The sequence below is a fragment of the Rhipicephalus sanguineus genome, chromosome 1, assembly GCF_013339695.2.
Source record: "Rhipicephalus sanguineus isolate Rsan-2018 chromosome 1, BIME_Rsan_1.4, whole genome shotgun sequence".
NCBI classification, from domain to species: Eukaryota; Metazoa; Arthropoda; class Arachnida; order Ixodida; family Ixodidae; genus Rhipicephalus; species Rhipicephalus sanguineus.
Genome location: NC_051176.1, coordinates 219,886,540 through 219,909,987, shown reverse-complemented (window position 1 = coordinate 219,909,987; position 23,448 = coordinate 219,886,540). Strand labels below are relative to the sequence as shown.

General features: G+C 43.8%; 1 protein-coding gene across 1 annotated transcript; it reads left to right on the top strand.

Annotated features, from left to right (window-relative positions):
• Positions 1-63: 63 nt before the first annotated feature.
• On the top strand, positions 64-22,630 carry LOC119372493 (E3 ubiquitin-protein ligase RNF166). Its single transcript, XM_037642966.2, has 5 exons — positions 64-325; positions 2,621-2,774; positions 2,840-3,058; positions 15,957-16,064; positions 18,111-22,630. The coding sequence occupies exons 1-5, from the start codon at positions 204-206 to the stop codon at positions 18,174-18,176; spliced, it is 669 nt and encodes a 222-aa protein (XP_037498894.1). The 5' UTR covers positions 64-203; the 3' UTR covers positions 18,177-22,630.
• Positions 22,631-23,448: the final 818 nt, after the last annotated feature.

Below are 23,448 nucleotides of genomic sequence, written 5' to 3'. Positions count from 1 at the left end.
TTACGCTTGTATTTCTTCAAAACTTCTTTTTTTTTTTTCTTCCGCACGAGGAGCAGGCTTGAGAGACGAAAACAGAGGGCCATAGCAGTGGAACGCACACAGACCACGACAATCAGGAGCGCGTTCTAGAGGATGAGCGCTTTGCTGCGTACTAATTTCGTGACTTCATGCAGTAACCCCCCGTGCATCGAACACAAATCAGAATGATGGCTAAGCTGTCCCTTTTCAAGGCAACCAGCAGCATGATCAGCAACACCGAAGAGTTCATCTGTCCCATTTGCCTGGAGATTTTTCAGAAGCCCGTCACGATCAGCTGCGGCCACACGTAAGGATCGCTTTGTTCTATTCCAGGCATGGCTCGTGTCGCAGCACGTTCATGCCGTGTTCTCTTGTCATTTTAAATTGGTTCATTCTTTAACGCTGCTGCGATCACAGGGAACAGTAATATGTTTTTTGCGCTTATTCTATTTGACTATTAGATTTCTTTTTCAGTAATCCTAAAGCGTTCGTTGTGGTGCTAGTCCGTTGCGACTTGAACTCGCTGCCGTACGCGCTCCTTTGTTCTTGCGTTTGGTCCTCACAGCCGATTGCTGGTGCGTTTATTTTTTCCCCCGAAAGTGCCGAGGAGCGGCCGCAGTGAACAGCTGATTGCGATGTCTGCGGACAGCGCGTCGTTGAGCTGTTGGAAAGGGAGTTTCGGTTTTGGCGTTCTTCCCTTCTTCCGAAGCGTGCTGTTGCTATGCGGGGGGTCTTGGACGCCTTTCAGGCTGCCGGGAACCACGTAAAGACCAGCCTTGAGCCGAGGCGCGGACGTAAACAGCAGCAGTGACTGGCGAAACGCAGTTAGAGAAGAAGGGTTACGCAACGGTGCGTGCATCCCTTGTTACAACAGTACGCATACGCAACAGCTGATCTGCGCATTTCAATGGAACGGCGGCGGCGCGTTACCACGAACTTCCGGCGCAGTTCGATAGGCAGCGCGCGCTAGGCTGCTATCGTGTTCGATGAATCTCTGCTCACTTTTGAGAAAAGCTGGTGTAGCAGAAAATGCCGAACGCTTTAGCTAGCTCGTAACGCCAACAAGTGTATGTGCGTATATAGTTTTCTCGTTTTTTTAAAACAAATCGCGATTGTGTTCTGTCTTCACAGCGCATTTATTTTTCTATTTGTAAAACACGTGAGAAAAAGAAAAGGTAGAGTTCGAAACAGCTGTCGTTCCAAATACATTGTCTCGTTCTGAGTAAATACTATTTTTATGGAGGATGCGCTATCCGCGTCGTACATCACTGCTTTAGATGCTTTTTCTTGCATTGCCAAAATAACTTTGCTCACTAAGTTGCTGCTACACTCATAATTTGTCGTTCTAGTGATGCTTACTTGCTATTAGTTCAAGTCATGCTTTATTCGGTATGTGTTTCATAAAATTGAGAAGGGGATAGACATGCAAGATGGCTCCCATGAAAAGCTTGGCAAAAAGAATGTGTTATAAACTTTTCATGCTAATGCCATGTTTATTAGTTAACACTTTGATTATTTATGATCACTGCATTGCATTGTCTAATATGTTCAAGAAGCCTTTGTGGTCAATAACTTTATTTCTGTGTTTCAACAAATGCTTGCAATATTTAAGTACCTTTTGTACCATTTTGATGTGATGTTTCATATTAATTTTACACTAAATAAGGGTGTAGGATTTGAAGAAAAATAGCACACTGGAAGTCATGAGTAGTGTACAGAGGGGAACCAAACATGCCTCCAAGCTAAATCATTCCATGATTGCCAATCTGCTGCCAACTATCTAGTTTCTATTTTGCTAAAAATTACATAAGGAAACTGCGTGTGTTACACATTTATGTATGAGCTTGTCTGCTTCTATACCATTGCTGATGGTAGGATTAGAGATAGCGTGCACGTGACATCATGGACGCAGCTTCTGAATGTACTGGTACTCCACGATGGTGGTTTTGATGACAAACAAATTGCGTCATTGTGAAAACGTGGCAGGAGCGTCTCTGTGCATGAATAACGAAAGAACCTGCATGTGATGTTTTGACAGCATTAATGTGACATCGCAAATGTCACGTCTCCACATGCTGGTGCTCCAACATGGTGGTTTCAGTGAAGTCAATGCAAGCCATCTATATATGCACAAACTATGTGCATGTATTTCATCCTTGTATTTTCTTAATGTGTACACCTGTTCATCTTGGACCATGTGTCATGGCCTCATGTACGCTTGGGGACATGTTATAGGCAATACATTCTCTAGAACTGTGTGTGTACTTTTTTTTACTCTACATTTCCAGAAGCTGTGCTGTATTTTTTTTTGTACTTTTTTTTACTACTGTTTTTATTGTTGCATAAAAAGTGGTAGTCATCGTTTTTGTTGACTGTGCACTATTTTCATTTCAGTCATTTAAAAAAAACGCACAGATGAGGCTGTCTTTGTATCAAAAATGTTTAAACTGGTTTCTTGGTTTCTAGCTTCATGTTTACAGTCCTCTGTTCCTGCACTCTCATTTCATGAAAGCTTACATTGTTTCAACTGAACTGACTGCTTGCCATTGTTTTGGTTACTGTGTTGCACAGTTTCATGGCCCTAAGGGAAACGCCATTGCAGTTTTTGCAGTGGCTGCCTGGCCCAGTGCAAGCTAGATGATCCCAAGTGCCCACTTTGCCGTTCCACCTTTGATCCCAGCAAGACAGTGCGGGCCAAGGACCTTGCCAAGAACATTTCTTCACTCAAGGCTGCCTGCTCAGGCTGTAGGAAAGTGGTAAGGTTACTAGCACTGCCCATTGCACCCACTAGGTGTTTATCCAAATGAACCTACTTGCCCAGCTCTCACTGTCGAAACTGCGGGCCCACCACAGCAGCTGCTCAGATGAAATGGAGGGTGCTGCAGCCGCGCCTCCAGTGTATCAGCCCCCACACAGTCAGTCATCTGGCAAGGAAAACCGGTTCACCTTTCCTTGCCCCTACTGTGATGTGGACAACCTGGATCTTGCTGCCCTAAGGGACCACTGCAATGCAAACCACTACAACAGTCCGCACTCTGTGGTGAGTCATTATTTTGTGGAGGTTGTACCTTGTTAAAACCAACCTCTGTGCTTCTTTTTGTTGAGAATGACAGAGAGGAAGGCTTTTAACAGAGAATTGAGTTGCCTGCATATACATAGAAGTTTATATGAGAAAGGAGAGTGGTGAAGGGCACATAGACGTATTGTTTTCACTTAATTCTTGTTAGCTCTGCAACATAGGGCCTGTGTGTAACATTCAAATGTATTTTCGTGCTGAGAAAAATTGTGGATCCTGCGATTTCAACTGGGGTATCGAACCAGAAAAATAAATCGGCCCAGTTTTGGTTCGGGTTCAGTGATTGCACCACTTTTGTACCGCTTCAGTTATTGTATGGATAAATCTTAAAAATTGAAGATCACAAGCCAATTTGTTACACTTTAGCAGTTTGTCACAGCCCACTTTTTTTCTCTCTCTCCCGGCTACACCAGTGGTCCTCACCCTTGGATGTTTCAGGGACTCATTGTAGACCGGTGAAACTGATGGGGGACTTCTTGCAGTGAGGGAAAGGGGGTGGGGGTTGTGAATTAACACATGCAGCGTGAAATAGGTGCCTTTTATTTCTACCTGGCAAAGAATGGCCAAGCAAAAGTGCCACGTCAGTTTGATCTCAACAGCTTGTAAATGAGTTGTGTGGTCTGCAGCAACATTCAACCTGTTTCTAGCTATGTTTGCTTTTCAAATATGCAAGCCTGGAAAAAGCATGCTTGCATGCATATGTCGTAGAAAACTGCAAAAAAACTTTACACCCACCTCATGGAGAAGGAGAAACATAAAGTCAGCTCTGCCGCAATGCAAACGTATCGTGCACCGAAGCATACAAAAAAGTCGGAAGGGGCTGTTGTGACGGGGACATATGTGCCTTCAATAGGGTGTTTTTGTTGTTGTTTTTTCTTTATTTTTCTTCTTTTGTTTCGGCCATGGGTTTCACAGACTCCCAAAAATAGCTTTTCAGACACCCATTTGAGAACCACTGGGCTACACAATGTAGTGCTGCCGAACTTTGTCAGGTGGACAAGGAAGGGATGCACTACCTAAAACATTGGAGACCGCGACTAATGTTTCTACATCAGTATCAGTTGAAGAAGTGTAATGTTATACAACTACATAAATTTTATGCAGTTCCATTACGTGTTCAGGACACAGTGCGATGCCTTTACACATTCATCCCCGTGTTCTTTCTTTCATTCCCTGCTTTTGTTGACATCCATATGTACCAAGTACATGCAAACCGCAAAAAAATAATTTATGTAATGCATACGTGTGCGCAATAAAGCATTTTATTGTACAATTTAATGCAGTGATTCCACTCCTGCGCCAAAGTGCGCCAAATTGTATTTACTGCGCCATCCTGCTAATATCGACGAAAATTGCGCCAAACTGCGCCAAAGTCTCAGGTTTGGAGGCGTCTATCACCGGCAATCGCACTGCCAGCGCGTCAGAACATGTGCAGCTTGATTTTGGGGCTGCCAAAGTCGTAACCATGGACCGAGAATTATTCCGCTGAATAAATAGCGCTCGTGCGTGCGTCCTGAGTAAGCCACAATGCCATGCACGGTACCGACGCAGCTTCTGTTCTGCAAGTCGGTTCTACAGCAAAATGCGCTCTCCGCAGAGGCTCGTGACGTCTAGGCCTATCGGTAGCGAGAAAGTTGCGACGGCGATTCATCGGCGGACGTCGTCTGTTCCCGAAACGCTGCTGATAGCTCGTTTCAAGCATCGCACGGCACGTAAGGAAAGCAGTGTTCAGTAATAACTACATGCGTGACACTAAAATGTCTGTCACTTCTGTTTCTGGACATCGCGGAATGAAATCTGGGATCGCTAGCAGTAGATATGGAACAAAAATTACACCATTTCCCGCTAAAGGGGACCATGAGGCGATGCGAAGCCGGAGCACTTGCACGATCGCGTTCCGTTGGCGTTCTTTGGGCATGTTACCGACCTCGCGTCGTGGAACGCGAAGAGGAATGCTACGCGCATCTTGTCTTCCCTCTAGCCTGGCTGTTAATTCTCACAGGGCGAGCGGGGAACGCGGTCGGCAGGCGTGCGAGAGAGGGGCAGTGTAGGAGAGGAGAGAGAGGGGGAGGGGATGCGCATGGGCTGGTGCTCATCGCGGCGTTGCGCAGGAGAGAATTTCGGCATGTCTAGCCCGCGTTTCAGAGGAAGAGTGGAGAGGAGGAGGGGAGAGGGGATGTGGAGAGGGGAAAGCGGAGGAAGTGGAGAGGGGCAGGGGAGAGGGTATGCGCATGCGTAATAAGGGTGGTCACGCCGCACACCACCACCACCACCGGATTGAGCTCCGCCATAAGATACTTCGCATCTAATATCGGATTTTCCTTGCTTCGCGTTTATGGAAGAGCACGCGAACGGTGGGAACGCGTTGACACTTTTCCTCAGATATACTTTATCCATGGATCTTCATCCAGAAGAGCTTTTTCATAATTCCTTCCACCAGCACATCCGAGTTTGTAATCACTCTGCGGTAAATACCTCCTAAAAGGCCCTGCCCTTTCGAGCTCACGAGCTAGGGTTCCAATTCGAATTTTTTGCTTGCTTTTTTAAAAATGTCATCTGATTAATAAAAGCATATCTCCTGGTCGGAGCAGCCGCAAATGCGCAGCAGTAGTGGGCCCGTCGCTGACGGCCCACAGTGAAGCGGCTGCGCCATGTTACACGTCCGTCCCTCGCGTTCGAGGGTCAATAGCTGACAGTTAAAAAAACTCAGTTTCGCTTAAGGGCGAAACAATGAATGCGATATCAACAAATTGTATTGTTAAACGACGTAAGGCTAGCAGCTAACTCTTTTGGATCCGATCTCGGGTAACCCAACAAAACGCTGGTTTAAGGGGATATGACCGCTCCAGGAACCGAAGCGTTTTCGTGCTCTGATTTCTCTAAATGCGAAGTAAGCGTTGAGAGCACAGCAAGTTTACGAGCCGTCTCCTAATGCCTCGAGATAGCGCGCGCGCAAGCGACTGCGCCCTCCGAACGATGCGGTCCCCTCCCTCCCCGCTCCCCTGGCGTTCCTTCGTGCTCCTTACGAAAGACGGGCGGGGCATTTCCTCTCTGTTTGGTGAGCAATCAACAACAGGCCCGCATGCGGGAAGATGTTATCTCATGCGCTCTCCGTGCGACGGAGACAGACGGCCGCTTCAGCCGCGTTCGTCGCCAGTGCTCGCGAGCTTTTACCCGCGGCTAGAATGCGCGTGATGTTATTAATTTGGACATTATACGGGAAATTACGGCGATGGCAACGGCAAAAATCCGCCGAGAGTTGTGGGAATCGAGCGCGCCCTCCCCTTTGGCGCCTCGTTCCCCAGCTAGCGCATGTGTTGGCCCCGCGCGGCACGAGCGCCGGGGACCGCCGTTAATCGGCAGTACGGCGACAGCGCCAGGCCTCTTTGTCTGGTCCGAGCCATGCGTCGGCTTCCCGGTGCGCGGGCACGCGTCCGGGTATGCCTCGACATGCCCACATGCTCACGCAACGCCTCCTCTAGAAAGATGCCTGCCGCGTGAGCCAAAAACCTCCTGCCCTACCCTTTCCCTCCTTCACCGTTTCTAATGAGGGCAGTAGCTGGCGATCCTGGCGGTGGCCGCATGCAACACACATTTGCGCATGCGCACGTTACACCCCTCGACGTCACACAACGTCAGCCCCATTGAAAACAATAGGGGAGAACGTGGCGCCATCTCTCGACAAGCGACTACAACTCAAGGCAGGACGGCTACAATGGGATAACCAGCGACGCCGCAGGCATGTTTCTAGAGGAGGCGTTGGCTCACGCCACCAAGCTAGCTTACGTCACTGCGCAACGCCTCTCCTCATTGGCCGCCAGTGACAACCCCCTTCCCCCTTGAGCTCGCTTCTGTCTGGCGCGGGCTTGCCCGCGTGGGATGCTCTCAGGCTAGCACGAGAGGTTGACGCGCTGCTCTAGCAGGCGGCTTCTCGTTCGTGTGCTCGACCGCTGCCCTTTGTGTGGTAGTCTTAGCGCCGCTGGCAAGCGTACTCGATCGGTCTGGCGGAGTTCCCCATGCGGCCTGCAAGCCTGTGACTGTCGTACTGTGCTGCATCTTGGGTTAATAAACCCGTTGTTGCTGTTACCTGCCTCGTGCGTGGTTTCTGCGCCGTGTCGGAGAAAACGACGAACCCGGCCGCAGCGTCGTCGCACGCAGCGGCAGTGGAGAACGTCGCGTCCCTGCATGGTCGCGCTCGTAGGTAAGCCTAGTGCAAACCTATCTCCACAGAGTGTCCATATATTTGCTATCACAATAAAAATTTTAAAAAATTGAGGAGCCATTTCACTCTGTGAAGTGGATGAAAGCGAGGCTGTTTCGCGCATGGCACAGAGGTGACATGGTGGAGGACAGTTTTGTATGTAAGGCCAGGTTGTTAACGGCCAGGCTGTTAACGTTCAATACGCAATATTAATGCGAAAGCCTTAGAGGCTTTATCAAACACGAAAATTGACCGTCGGCGTCGTCAGTCGATTGATGCAAAAAATAATAATCATATTATGGCGTCATCACGACGTCATATATCGTGATGTCACATGATGACGTCATCACATGACATTGTCGCTTTACACTGCTTCCGTGATCGGTGCGTCGATCATGGAGCTAGTGCAAAACCATGTGTGGTGCAGAAAGCTTGCAGAGAGGGAAGGGGAGGATCTACCCGTCGATCGAGAAGAAAAAGAACCTGGCTTTCGCCTTGGAGTTTTCTTAGGGGAATGCATTAGGGACAGTGTGGCTCTTTGGCATTGAGGCACTGCTGTACATCACGGCGTTTGTCTACCATGTCTGCTGATAACCACATAGATGTACTTAGAGTGTTATTTCATAAAATGTAATTTAATTGATCCGGCATTCTGTTTATTTGTTAGTGTCGAAAGTAATTGCCGAAGAGGTCAATCCAGAACAGTCAACTGCATGAGCCCTTATTTTTTCATTAGTGAGTGAAGTATGGAGTTCTCCGGAGATGATTTTTTCCATGAGATTCGCAATGAATCGAAACATTTCTAGCGTTCATAAGAGCCCCATAATAATATTCAGGGGCTTGAATGTTAATGCAATATGCTTCTGTATTGCACTCCAGGATGTAAAATTTGCTGTTCCAGAGTGCTCCCACACGCAAAATTATCTGCTCCAAAGTGCTCCAATATGAACATTTTTGCTGCTCCAAAGTGCCCCAAAACGGAAATTTTGCTGCTCCAAAATTGCTCCAAATCAGAAGTCCTTGGTAGCATCACTGCAAATGGAAACTTTACCTGCTCCAAAAGCCACTTTCTCCATCACTGATAATGTCTGGAAATTGGATGTAAAAATGAACAAGAACAAAAGAAGCAAGAGCGAGTATTTGTAATGGATCGCCAGCAAGCCTATATTTTCTGTTCAGGCCTCACTGAGGCGGTTGATGGGTATTCGCCATGCCGATGATTTGCCGTCTGTCTCATCTCGTGCACACACCAAGGTGGTGAGAGGGCTGTGTCACCTTAGTGCAGGCAATTATCAAATGAGGAAATGAACTTGAAAGTTTCACTTTCAACATTATAGCATTAAAGAACTTTTTTTGCAGAAACTGCGATGTCAGCATTGGTGTCAGTGTTTGGGTTGTGAGCGAAAAATCGGCATTGTCCATGAACAAAAAATCGCGATGGATGCAAATAATAAAAATCATGGGTCTGAGCTGGAATCGAACACAGGCCTTCTGCATGGCAAGCAGGTGTTCTTCCACAGAGCCATGCCAGTGCTTGAAACTGTCTCAGAAAAAAGCCCTATATAGCTTTTATATAGTGCGAGGAGTCGTGTTAACACATGTAATATTGCGTGGCAGAAACGTAGAATGTCACACCATGTGAATTGCGTAACGAGGGGGTGGTTTAGCCACTTGAGGTTTTAGGCCATACATGTAATGGCACCACCTAACAGGCACCAAAGGATTTTCAGCGTACACGTACGACATTGCCTGTATGTTTAAAACGCGAGTCTTTTTCGATCATTTCTCTTGCTTGGCATGTGCTGCCACACTTCGGGAATACGTGGAATTTTTTTCATATGCCGATGTCTCACCGTTGTTTTTCTTCTTCTAACTAACTCCATCTCGTTGGCAATAAGACGAAGGATTTTTTTAGCTTTTTCACTCATTTTGCTTTCCGGATGGGCGCACAACTGTACAGTTTTCTCACTCACGCAGCTAGCTTACGCTATGGCAGTGTGCGCCGGTTGCTCTGCTGCTAGTGAGTCAAGCGGCGATTCCGATGTGGACTATTTCCCAAGTGTATTTTTGTATGTTTGGGAGCTATGTTTAATACAACGCATAATTTTTGTTTATAAAGAAGCGTATAAGTGTTTTGCCTTTTTGGGGGGGGATTTTGCTTGATGTTAGTAACGAATAAACCATGTGTATGTAACAACAAAAATGATTGTTTTGTCACTTTACGGTCATGCAAAAAAATTTTAGACAGCTTTTTCTTAAATAGGATCGTCTGAAGAATTTAATTCAGCAATAAAAAAATACATTGCCCATTACCAAGTGCTTGGGCATGATTAACATCTGTAGCAGCATGAACAAAGCATACAGGTGCATAAGTGCGCGTATTGCTTTACGGATGCGTAGTGGATTCTTCACTAATTAGCAGAAATTTGAATTATGGCATAGTGGGCACTTTGCAATTTTACTTGCAGTAGGCATTCTAGGATAGTTTTAAACGGTTAATGTTGCCCGTACAGACGTTCCTTCCCTCACGGCGCAGTTGTGGTGCCCACTGAGAAGCAAAGCCTGGCTAGAGAAGGCGATGCGAATGGGGTCCAATTACGCTGCCGCGTTCTATTCTTGTAGGCAGAAATCAAGCATCCTCCAAGTTTTTCATTTTGTGCCGAAACTTTGTCACATTGGTGTCAGCGTGATGTCACAAAACGATGTCGGGGGAAGACGAAGGCTTGAAGTGATGAATCATCAAGCAGTGAATGTTGCTAGAGTCGATGTCTACTTTTTGCAGATTGGCACCCGCAACATTCCTTGTTCGACAGCAATTTTCTTGTCAGTGTGGCATCACAGATTTCAAAGCCCTTTTTGTATATTTTGGCGACATTGAAGCAAGTCACTTTCCTGAAACTTGCTATGTTAAGCCTCTGGCTCCTTTACAACACAACGTAAATCATTTTTGCCAATAAAAATCTACAGGCCTTGAGAGACAGCATCAAAATCTATGAGGTCTGGCGAGTTTTTGCATCATCTGGAATAAAGGCATACAGCATACGCAATTATGCACGAGGTGCACCACATCTTCGTAACACAGGATTTTAGGATTAGCATTGCACTCTAAAATTCTTTCTGTCGAATACTTTTTTAGATAATCGCCAGCTCTTTTTAGTGGATAGTTTTTCATGTCAAACTTGCCATTCTCGTTGCTCTAGTAAATACCCAGCTCAATGCTAATATTGTTAACGCTGGAATGTGCTGACTAGCCGTCCTTCTCTGCAGTGCTGTGGTTGCAATCAATGCATGAAATGACAATTTTTTTAAAAGCAGTGGGCTGAGCACCATACAATGATATGACTATGCAGTAATTAAGATAGTACACGTCATCGTTGAGCCCAACCAAAATACTTTTTTGTCTATAACATGAGGGGCCAACCAACAACACAGAAAAAAAATATTTGACCACCTACATGCAACCCTGTATTACCATGAGTGAACTTGCCCACTTCATCTACTGAATTGGTCACAGCACCTTTTATCAGATTGCACGTGTGCTTGCAACACTTGCCAACCATCATCTTGGCTTTCTGGTAAAGTCAGGGTTGTGCACATATTTGAAAGTTCGATTATGATTTTAATATTCTTTGCTGTTTAATATGTGTTGAGTGTCAGATTTTATCGTTTAAGATTGTCAAACATTTGTGTCTGTTTGAATGTAGGAGAGATAATAACACTGCAGAAGGTGGGCAGATTGGGTGAGTTGGTGAGTTTCTATGATAAAAATATGAATCAACGCTTTACACACAGCGCCGTGTGTACCAATTCTTTCTTTTGTCCTGTGTGTAAAGCACTGTGTTATATTTATATTTTTATCATAAGGACGCTTACTGGAGTCCAGAATGATGTTCTGCTGAGCGAGTTGATATTTAATTCTTGAGGTAAGCAGTGCGAAAAGACACATTATGAAGGCATGAAACACCAGCACAGCACTGATTATCAAATGAGGTTATTACTAGAGCTGTGCGAATAGCAAAATTTTGGGTGCGAAGCGAATTCGAATGTTGAAGTGAGAGTGCGAATCGAATCGAATATTTTTCGAATACTTCGAAGCGAACTTGCAGAAAAAAAAGTTAGAGAGGATCCTAAGCATATTCTTATGAGATAGCAACATGAAAGTGTTTCTTTTCGCTAGGCTGATGAAGCACTGGCGAGGTGGTGTTTCATAGTTGTCTTATCAAGAATGAGGCAATGTAGAGGCCGAATTGTATTAATGTACATGATCTGGTGCAACCAAAGTGTTGCCGACAACATTTTACACGTGATAGGCAAAGATGCCATTTCCTCAGCCTCTCCTCCTCTTTCAACTTCTGTGGAAGCCCAACTGATGTGGCGGTCAAGGGTGTGCTCCCTTCAAGTCCGGAGTTCCAAATCTGCCTTGTAGACGCCGATATACAAGAACATCTGAAGTTTTGAATGCTAAAAAACTTCGGCATCCGATTTTTTGGAATTCCTGCCCAAATTTTACTCCCAAAACAGCATTGAGCCCCCAACTCTGCCACATCTTTCATCTCCATGTTGGAACCAGCGTTTTTTTTTTAGTTAATACATTTGCGACCGTAGCGGAGCTTGAAAGGCAGCTTTGCCGCAATACCGGGGTGTGACGAGGTGAAGCGTATTGAAAAATCTAGGAACCACTTCCAATCTGACGTTGACTGTGTCTTGGCAAAGTTCAACCGTAACGGAGCTTGAAAGGCAGCTTTGCCGCAATAACGGGGTGTAATGAGGTGAAGCATATTGAAAACTTAGGGACCACTTCCAATCGAACGTTGACTGTGTCTTGGCAAAGTTCGACCGTAACGGAGCTTGAAAGGTAGCTTTGCTGCAATACGAGAGTGTAATGAGGTGAAGCATATTGAAAATTTGAAGGGGTCACTTTCAATCGGGCGTTGACTGTATTTGTGTTTGGGAACTTTGAATAGTTCGAATAGTAAAATTCCAGTGCGAATCGAATCGAATAGCAAACACTATTCGAAAAATATTCGAAATTTCGAATATTCGCACACCCCTAGTTATTACTGAAGTAAAACAAGTATGTGTGCTCTAAACAATAATGTAGGAAAATATTAAAGAGACCATTAACCAATTTTTATGGTACCTATTTTCTTTCGCGCAACAGAAAGCTTACTGGTTGGAGTGGCTAATCACGGAATGGTAACGACGTGGAAAATGCTGTGAAACATTCATAATCCGTATTTGTCAATCTGCGGCGACTGTGAAGTTGTACAAACGTGACAACACATGCTACAAACACTGAGCGCGAGAGCGGCTCATGTTTGAGCGTGGCGGTTTATTGTGCATGCACCGTGACTCAACATGTTCCATTGGCTGCCGTGAAGGCAGCGCCACTTCTCCGTGTGCAACTCCTTTTACTTCGTAAGCAGCACACACATAGGCGTATCTGCCGCCGAGAGGGCAAGGGGGGCGCCAGACCCCCCCTCCCTCCTCAGCAAAAGAAAAGTTAGGGGGACAGAGCCCCCCTCCACTTTCCACTGCGGCCATTGCCGGCTGCAGACTGGGAAACTAACGAGTGAGGCAAAGTTTTATTTGAGCGCAGCAATCACATAATTATATAATAAAATTTGTCCAATTCTGCTGTGATGGCTGTCCTCAGTGTTTCATAACCACGCACTGTAGGCTCTCTGCAGTGTGGGCTGCCTATGCGACGCTTTCGCGCCTTGCACTCCAGCATTGCAGAGAACGCCATAGCTCAGCAGGGGCTCTTTAACATTATAGCAATCTGTCATGATTTTATTTTGTTCTGTCTGTCCTGAAATTTACGTAATCGGCAGCGCAAATATGGGCGGAAACCAGTAAATGCATTATAGCCCGATCGAATGCTCTTTCGCTTTCAGGAAATTTAGTCGCTTTCTTTCAAAACGAATGGCATCGCCGCTGCACCATATCCAAGCTGCTGTGAGTTGATTAGTCTGCAGAAGTGTGGAGTATTTTAGTTGTGCCGAGCCAGAACAGCTAAAAAAATTTCCCGCTTTAGTGTCCGATTAACCTGCTTCGCCTTGCTTATCAGATCGTAGCCTGCAGCGATAGCGGTGGCTTATAGATAAGGCAGTGGACTCGAGCACATTGAGAAGCCCAGCTTTCAAGTTTGCCCCTTAACTTGATCTACCTGACCAGTGAGATTGTGAGGGTCCACGGTTTTCTGGACTAAGACTGCCCACCTGCAAAAGATTGCGTCTGTTCCTAATAATGTTTATTTCTCTCTCTCTACCTCTCTCTCAACAAGGATGGATTCACAGAGAGTTGTATACGCGCAAAAACAGCTCAACATCTTTATGCTACAACTAAAAGTATCTATTATACGCATATGAATTCATCTCCCCAGCTCCTCTAAGAAGGCGCTGCCAATATGATTGGTGGGCAGCCTTCTTGAATTACGTTGAGAATGAGACACTGTCTGGCTATTCCAAGAAATGTTTAGTTATTGTTCTGCATAGTAATGCGCTGTTTATTGTGCACACTTCCTTTAACGGCGCTAGTTTTTGCAGACTTGTGATGTTGCGTAACAAGGAGGCGATTTTACGGTACACTGAAAATTTTTGACGGATAGCAAAAAAACTACCAACAATATGCCATACTGAAAATATATATATATATTTTTTTTTTCGACGCTGTCGTGCGTAAGTGGGATCACTTGTGCGTCATTTGTTGCATCGTGTCACGAGCAGGTGCTGCAAGCATGACCCAGAAAACTTTGACCAATCATTAACAGCTAACGACCTATACGGAAGAAAACGATGCGGGGTAGTTTAATGTTACAATCACCCACATTTTGTCAAGCAAAATTTGAGCTTGTACAGTTTACGTTGACGTATTTACTTGGAGGAGCCGCAGGGGAGGATGAGAAAAAGGGCCGCTTCACCGCTTTTCCTTCCATACCTCGCCCAAGCAGGGAAACGTAGGAGGGCAAGGAACGACACCTTGTATATTAATTCATAGTCATTCATGATATTATATACACAGCCAGCTCAATGTGGTTTCCATAACAACTAATCAACTGAACTTGGTCTTCTTCTTCAGAAAGACTTTAAATTAGAGGGCTCTTACAGTAAACAAATTGGCACTCGGCTTATTCTGAAGACTTCTGCAAAGTGCCTTGCTTTGTCAGCCACATGTTTTGTTTAATAAGTGAGAATTTAAGGTACTAGAGTCATAGAATGTTCTTCATACTCATCGTATATACAACGCCAAGCTGAGACTGAAGTTTGCGGATAAAATGCTCAGATGACGAACAGGTTAAATGTAGAACAGGTCATATGTGGCCATACTCTCCAAAACTGACGGTAATTTTTCCATAATGTTATTAAACACTGCTGTGTTGTCGTGGTATAGGGGCAGCGCAGCCTGCACAATCTGGTTGTGCAGCTCCTTCCTTGATTTCAGACAACAGTTTTGAAAAGCAAATTATCTGTCTGTATATAAAAAAAATCATGTTCATTTCTGAAGAAATGTAGTTTCTCTCTCTCATTTGTGTGCGTGTGTGTGGCCGACGAGTGAGCAAAGGTTGCCCCCCACACCCTTCCCACTCGCGCACGAGTTGATACTCCACTGAGCACAGAATAGAGCGGGGATAGATAATATACATACTCAGATTTTGAGCACTAATTATGGTTTGCTGAAAGCATCAGACTACGTACAGCAAAGTGATCGACTCCATAATCCAGGTTCAAGGCTCTTCTGCTAGGTTGCGCAACATACTGGTTTTTTATCACTTTTAAACACAATTTAAAAATATAAATCCTACTCACATCGCGAAAAGGATGCTTGAATCTCTCACTATATTTCACGGTCTTTTCATTTCTACCAGGATCTAATCGTACATTGTGGCCAGTGGTAGTCCCTTTAACCGAACAAAGGCTAAAGTAAGAAGCAAAACAAACACCATCTCACGGGACCTTCGAGATAAGTGTCTATATGTGCACCATTAGGTGATGAACCAAGGTTTGAATCAGAGCTAATTGTTAACATCTTTGCATTGTCCAAAGGTGCCTCTATTTGTGATTTTAGTGAAAACATGAGTTGATAGTCAGTGCTGTGTCTGTATCTTTTGCTTTTTCATGGTGTCCTTTAGCACTGCAAACCTTAAGAATGATACGGTTTTGGTAAAAAAAAAGACTGATGGGGCTATTGATGAATACTCCAGATGGTTTTGCTGCAAGAAGCCATGGTTTTTCATAGAAACACAAGCTGCATCGCATACTCTTGTAGTAGCAAATAATTTCCAATTTTTAAATAAGTATGCCTCACTTTTGAACAGCTTGTGATTTTCTGTCTTGGTATGAGAAAAATAGTTTATTATTAGGTCAGGCACCTGACTGCTTCGATGAACACAGCACTCTACATGCATCTGGCAACAAGCTGTTTCCTCATCTCAATGCTGACAATATTATAATTCCCTGTGTTACTGAAAGCAGCAGTTCGCAATTTACAAGCTCCTCAGTTGACCAGATATTTAACTATGAAGGGTGTGCATGGATAAGGTAATGCAACTAGCCACACCTCTCTCTTTCTCTTTTTATGAAGCACTATGTACTAAAAAACAGTGAACCTTCAGAGGGTTTGCATTGCACGCAAGAACAGTAATCTGGTTTATTTGTGCAGGTGTGCCCAGTGTGTGCATCCATGCCATGGGGGAATCCTCACCAGAAATCCATCAATTTTCTAAGTCACCTCAACCTCAGGCACCGCTTTGAGTATGACACTTACGTGGTGAGTTAACGTCCTTGCACTATTTACAAAAAGAATGGTAATGGTGATGCAAAAAAAAAATACTCTGGTATTGTGTATGCTCAGTGCCAACCTAATAATTCAATACAAAGTCCACTCATAAAACTGCACCGCACTTGCACTCTGTTTCCAAAATGTAGTTTGCCTCTGCCATGACGTCATAAAAAAATTAAAATTCTTGAGCTGTAGTGTATTTGCTGCATTCCTGTTTCTGCCGACTGTTGCTCTGCATACTAAGCATTGGCATGTTTGCTTATATGCGCTATTAGTTACAGTGTAACTAAACAGCTTTGATGTAGCGCATAACGACACACAGGCATGAGAAGGCACATAAGGGCACCACACAGCGCTGTGTGGTGCCCTTATGTGCCTTCTCATGCCCGTGTGTTGTTTCACATTGCATCAAGGCTGTTCAGATGATCACCAACAAGCCCACATTGCAACCCTTGCAATATAACATCAAGTATTTGTTTTATCACTTTTAAGATAAAGGCTGGCTGGCAGGCATTAGTGGAACTTTTTTTTTTAAGGGATCGAATCGACAACCAATTTTTATAGTACCTGTTTTCTTTAGCGCAACGTAATGCTTACAGGTCAGTGTCTAATTACGGAATGGTAACGCAGAAAACGCCGTGAAACATTTATAATAAACATTTTTCTATCTGCGGCGACTATGAAGTCGTATATACACAGCACATGAACGGTCCATGTTTGTGCGAGCCGTTTGCTGTGCATGTGTACACATGCACCACGGCTCAACATGTCCCACTAGTGGCCGCGAAGGCCGAGCATGCAACGTTTTTTACCTCGTGCACAACACAGAATAGAACGGGGATGGATATTAATGTATATATATTCTGATTCTGAGCACTAGTTATGGTGAGCATGTAAGCATCAGACTACATACAGCAAACTGAAAGACTCGTTAATCCAGCTTCAAGGCTTGTCTGCTAGGCTGTGCGATATACCGTTTTATACATATATATATACTTTTAAACTCTATTTAAAAATGTATTTATACTACTCTGATTGCAAAGAGGATGCTAGAATCTGTCACTATAATTCATGGTCTTTCCATTTCCACCAGGATCTACTCGCGCGTTCCGGCCTGTTGTCGGTCCCTTTAAAGCACAAGAACACTCGGGGACAGTGTAATAGATGTAGACAAAATGCTGACACGGAAACAAAGAGCACTTTTTCTACATGTTTTATAGCGTCCCCATGTATTTTTCTGTACTAAAAGGGGGTAAATGAAATACCAAAGCCTACAACCAGTAGTGTTTGTGTGTGAATAAGCACTGTACGTGTATTGCTGCTGGCAGTGTTCTGAGGCATTCATACTTTTGCATACTATTACAGCTTGGCCAGCACATGCTTACAGCACATTAAAATAGAAGTTCTAATCTTTTTCTCTGCAAAAGACTTCCTTCTGAATGCCTTTCACCAATGTTTTGCAGGGTATTTCTTCACCGTCTGTACCTGGTGGATATGGTTTGCTTTGCCATCTTGTTTACTGCAGTTGCCTTTATAATCATATGAAAAGGAATTATGGTTTGCTCAGCTTTCTGTCTTTCTTTCTTTGGTATAGTGTGATGTAGCCATGGGCTTGGCAGTTGATGCAACCATGACTCTTTTTTTTTTTATAATGATAACTTATATTTTATAGTGATGCAGGGTGTGGCACAGCTTTGACGTTCCAAAGTTTTGTTTTAGTCATTGAAGATTATGTATGCGACGACAAGTGCTGGTGAAGGTAAGGCTTGGGCAGTGGCGCTAAGTTGCTGAAAGAGTATGTACCATTTCGAGAAGATTTCAAACTAGAATGCATTCTTTTCATTAAGAAATCGTAGCTTCTTTTTTTCTTTGAATATATTGTCATGGCCACCATGACTGAATGCTGTTTTCACTGACCTACCCACCCTTTCTTATGTAGGAAAAGGCTGCATGGAAACCCATGCAGCTTTACCAGCATTGTAAAATGTTGCGTGCATCAGTAATGCAGAAATGGCTGTGGGTTTTTTGATGCAGGACTATGGCATTGATGATGACGATGCCCTGCAGCAGGCCCTGGAAGCTTCCCTGAAGGAGAAATAAAGGCCAAAGTGGCATTCCAGCTGTTTTGAAAGACATGGCTTTCCTATGCTTTTTTTTTTTTTTTTTTTTTGTACCAGTCATGTACAGCATAAGAGAAAGAAGTCCTTCTCTACAGATCCTGGGTGCCACTTCTTTCTACTATTGCAGTTTTTAAATATAGGTTTTTGTTGCTGCAGGAACAGCATCATATCTTAGCAATGTTAGCAGTGTTTCAGAGATGTGAGGTTGACCTAGGATCTTGTTTGGAAATAGCATCTTGCTTTCTTTTTATTAAAGGGTTTGTTCAGTACAACTGAAGATTTGTTGGCAAAACTGTTTTAACTCATTTGTGGTGTGTCTGTTGAACCACCAACAAGTGGCAAGGAGGAATAGAGGGGGCTAATGGCATGTTTTAAAGGTATTTTTATGCATAAATAGTTTCATACATCTGACTATAAACTGCCTTATAATTGTATGGTGCACATAAGGACAAAGTTCCATTGTGCATTCTTGCAGCCTTCTCTGCCAATCTGTTTTTTTTAACCATCCATCTAGGACTGAGTTGTCAATATAAAGATGTACAGTGAAACCTCGGTGATACGATCACAGCTCATACGAATTTCGGGGTGATACAAATTTTTCGTTGGTCCCGGCCAAGGCCCATTGGCCTGCAATATAATAAAGTACGGTTGTTGCGAACCGATTTTCACCCAGCGACGTTTGATACGAACGTACGCTATCGCCCAGGTACGAAGAGGTGCTGTCGCGAAGACGCGCCAGGCACGTGCAGCGCGGGAACGCAAGCGTGGGCATGCGCGCCGCACCGCCAAATCGCCAGAATCGCGGTTTAAGAAAAACACTCCTCTAAAGGTGGACGAGGACCGAAAGAAGGCGAGGGCGGTCTTGGTGAAAAAGTCAGGCCTCACAATGTCAACATGCGCAACCGTTGAGGTCGCACTTGTGCGGGCACGGTTGTAAATCTCCCAAAACACATCCCCAACACCTACGCGATAACAAAATCATAACACAGGACCGTGGTTCCTAAGACTCCGGTGTCATGCAAAAAACACACTAAAAATTTGGAAGGGGCTACTGCTGTCGCGGGTCACAACGCACCTGGTTCATAAATTAAATGCATAAAATCATTCAGGATTCTTCCCGACGTTTGCTGCTGCCCTGAAAAACAATAAATGAAAATTTACGCCAGCTTTCTTTTGTCGCATGCTAATTTTCCATGCTTTCTGGTGATACGAATTTCGGATTATACGAATATTTTTTGTGGTCCCATGAGATTCGTATCAATGAGGTTTCACTGTATTTTACTTTGCATCACAAGTGTATCTTGGTCAATTGTCGGTCCCTTTTTGACCTGGACAAGAGAATACAAGACAGGGAGGAAGTCTCTGTGCCCCGTTGTCTGGGTACTTTGCGAGCCGTGCATATCATTGACTAAAGTACAGTCTTGCTCTGCAGACATGTGAATCCTGGCACTCCATGTCCACCCACTCACAAATGTGCCAGCTGTAAATGTAGATATGCATGTTGCTGTTTTCTGTGTTGCTCACAAGAATGATTTGTATTCCTTGAAACTTTTGCAACACATTTTGGCAAGTATGAAAAACATGGTCAAGTGTGGCCATACTGTGCATCGTCGTTATTTGCTAATCTTAGAAATGCACCCGGTGTTTGGAGTAATATCTCCGGTCAAGTAATTGACAGCATGCTAATAGTATGTGTGGGATGTCCTTATAAAGGGCATGCTACAGCAATCTGATGTCAAGTGTGTCATCTTGGTGATGCCTTCAAGATCGTGCCATTTGTGTGTTGTGATGGCTATTGTGGATTGCATAAGAGGTTGTCGTTAGAGTGCATCGCAGCATTGTTACAAAATGGTGTTTGGAATTGCCACCAATGTCTGTTGACTGTCGGTTGATACACTGTATACAACGATAGCTGTGTCTTGCAGCAGGTGTCTGTGAAGCTGCATCTGTGGAGAGAGACTGCATGACTTGTTCTGTAAAACCGAGTGGTGGTACTCTTGCTCTTGGTTTTGTACTTTATTGAAAATTAAAACCTCATGCAGTGGGTAGAATTAATTTGGATAAGATGATTGCCCTTAAGGAGCCTTTAAAAACACCAGCCATTTGCACTTCTTTATATTGCAGGTACTGTGCATTTCAGTTTCCTTCATTTTACTGTTGCAAAGGGGACACAGGACTATTGCAAATAGTTGTACAAAACAAATTCTAGTCTCCCTTATGCAGCCTCTTTTACATAGACTCATTTGGACATACAGTTCAGTTGCTGTGGTCCAGGGTGGTATTCGTTGGGAGCCTTATAGCTGTGCAAGTTAAACAACCTCCATGGTGACTGGCTTTTACCAACATTCTTTCCTCGACATCTCTATGTTGCAATCCCCAAGGAAACCATTGTATGCTTCACTTGCCAATGAGACACTGTTGCTGGTTTATTGCCAGTGTGCTAGTCACATAAGTGATTAGCTGCAGAGATTTACGTAGGTTTGTGCATTCCACTTTTGTAATGCAGGTACATTACATTTTTGCTTGTATTTTGTTACTGCGCATTAAAAAATGGTGAATGTCTTTACCTGTACACAAGTGCAATTGCTTGGACTACTGTAGTCACAATGTACTTAAACTGTGAAATAGACAAGGTTTTATGCTGTACCATCAACCTACACGAGCAAGCAAGCTGCTGTCAGCCTTGACCAACCTGTATTGTTCAGGCCTTTTATACTGTTTCTCTCACATCTACATAACCTAACATCTGTGCAGGGCTATATGCCTAAACTGCCAGACTTTTGTAGTGGTCATTGCTCTTAGAATTTGATTTTCGTCACGTCATATTTCATTTCCTTGATTGCTCAGTGCAAAGGTCTGTAAAAATGATGCTGCATAGCAACTTCTAATCGTTGAGAAACAATTGTGCTTTGTTCAAGTCCATAAGCTCCAGTTCTCAACAGATGTGCCATTGAATGAGCAGAGTATAAAGCAAACATAGAGCTTATGACACACATTTCCTATGAAGAAAGATTTGCAGCATGGTGCACAAATTTCATCACTTTACAGTAAAACATGGTACACTTTCACAAACTGCAAAGCTTGTTTTTATAAACCATGCATTGCCCTTCATGTTTTGAAGTATCCCATAGCCATATTACAAGCTGTTTGTGTTCCTTTCACAGAAACATATTTTGTTCTGTTTTGGCTGCTATTTTGAATCTACTGTCCCACAGATGCCATAAATTATGACCAAGATAGGGATCCTTGTGAAAAAATAAAGCTAACTGGCTATGAAAAAAAAAAGTGGGTTTAAGACACTTGTGCTGAGCTTTTTTTTTTTCTGTGCAAGAGGTGCCAAGCAAGTATTTCTCCATATAAGTCTTTGCTTAATGTTACCATAAGCTAAAAAAAACATTCAAGTCAACAAAGTGATTGATGAGGCTCAATTGACTAAGAATGCCTGGTATATAAAAGACTACACAGTGGTTGGCTTCAGATACATTTTGACCACAAAATTGGTATGCATTTAATACCACTGTATACCAAGGGTTTCAGCTGTCTGCGTGTACGCAACCCCTGTGTCTCAAGTGTTCTCTTATTTTGGCCTTTGCAAATTCCCTTGCTTTCTGCCAAGCATGTCAAACTGTGGCCAGCAAGCAGCCATGTTTAACAGCCCAGTGCCAGACTGAAATTTATGGCCCCTTTTGTGCACGTTATATTTCCAGGAGTGTGTAGCAACAATTTGTTTTTTCTATGTTATGTTGATAATGGGAGTATTCAGTTTTCAACAGCAAGCAACCCATTTAGCTCAGTAATTTCCTGCGCACCCACACACACACACAATTACTACCTACCAAAAAAGAGCACTGCTCTATAACTTAGTGGATACATTCCCAGCTGGTGAATATTTCCGCTAATATGACCTGCCTGGCACTGCCTCTTGCCACAGCGAAAGATATAGAATGTCTCCATGTTTGCTTTCATCACCTGTAGAGGAAAGTTGAGTGCTGTGCAAGTTGGGCTTACTTCTAAAACTCAAGAGGTTTCTCCTTTTTTTCTTTACAACAGCTTTTGTCAAGTATGTTACCATAAGTGCATCTTGTGCATTCAAGTGTGTCAACGGCACCTTGCCCTGCCCTTGCAGTGTGCCCATGTATGAAGCCTTGTCAAGCATCATTTCAGGCCAAATTTTAGCCGGTGAAAAACATTCGCTTGCAATTTTACAGGGGCTGTAAATTTACAGTGAGCTTCCACACTATGTAGACAACTTCGTACTTGTTTGATGTTATTCAGTGCACTACATGATTTGCCCAACCGCGTTTATATTGGTATGCAGGAGTTGCTGCTCTTGCAAAGTGGAGAGTCTTCCCATGTGTGTGATGGACACTTTTCATTTTTCACTTTTGTACACCGTTTGTAAATAACCTCTATTCAATAAAACTTTTAAAGAAACTGGTTTCCTGTAAGTTATTAAATAAGTTGCTACAGACTTGCAACCTACTGCAAAGAAGAAATGTTGCAACGCTGCCCAAGTAGTGTTTTAGAACTTCTAAACTGCAAACATTATGCTAGTGTAAAAAGCTCATTTTAAAAGACACTTAAAATGAATTGTTGGCAGATTAGTGCAAAACAATGCACCAAATGAGCTCGAGAAGCTATCAGTGTGCCAGTAGAAGTTTCCTCCTCCGATAAACAATTTGCAGGGAGCACCAACAGTGGCACTGTCCACATATTAGCCAGTGACTAAGGAAGGCAGAACTACCACTGGGCCACTTCAAACTTTGGGATTCTAAATATGTAAGTAGCACTTATGGCTCAGGAACTCCGTGCCAAAGTGCACACTGACTTCCTTTGTGCAAGCAGACAATGCTGACCAGGCATTTCTGAGTGTTGGGGTTCTTGTAAGGTTCTTATTGCCCATTTATAAGTGTTGGCAGACGCTAATGTGATTTTTTGGCCACCGAATAGACTTTTTGCACACTTCTTGCCTCTGCATCTAAAAACAGACAATGAAGGTAGGGCTTGTTCTGTTGGATGCGAGCTTCATTGATCCTACAATGTAGATCTTGCGTCAACAATACTCTGTTGAGAACAAACATGAGAAATATACAAAGACAAATGCACCATCCTTTAAGTGGTTGTAACTGCATTCTAAAGGTTTCGGCTTGGCATGTTTTCATATGATCCTGCTGTACCAAAATGATTCAAATACAAGCATATACTCCGATATCTTAACTGCACCAAGGCTGCAAGAAATTCAAGATGGGTAG

Bases quoted from the DNA above. Each gene is read 5' to 3' on its own strand.
- LOC119372493 (XM_037642966.2), top strand. From the start codon at position 204: ATGATGGCTAAGCTGTCCCTTTTCAAGGCAACCAGCAGCATGATCAGC. The intron at 2,775-2,839 runs GTAAGGTTACTA...CTACTTGCCCAG, and splicing joins GCTCAGGCTGTAGGAAAGTG to CTCTCACTGTCGAAACTGCG. The intron at 3,059-15,956 runs GTGAGTCATTAT...TTATTTGTGCAG, and splicing joins ACAACAGTCCGCACTCTGTG to GTGTGCCCAGTGTGTGCATC.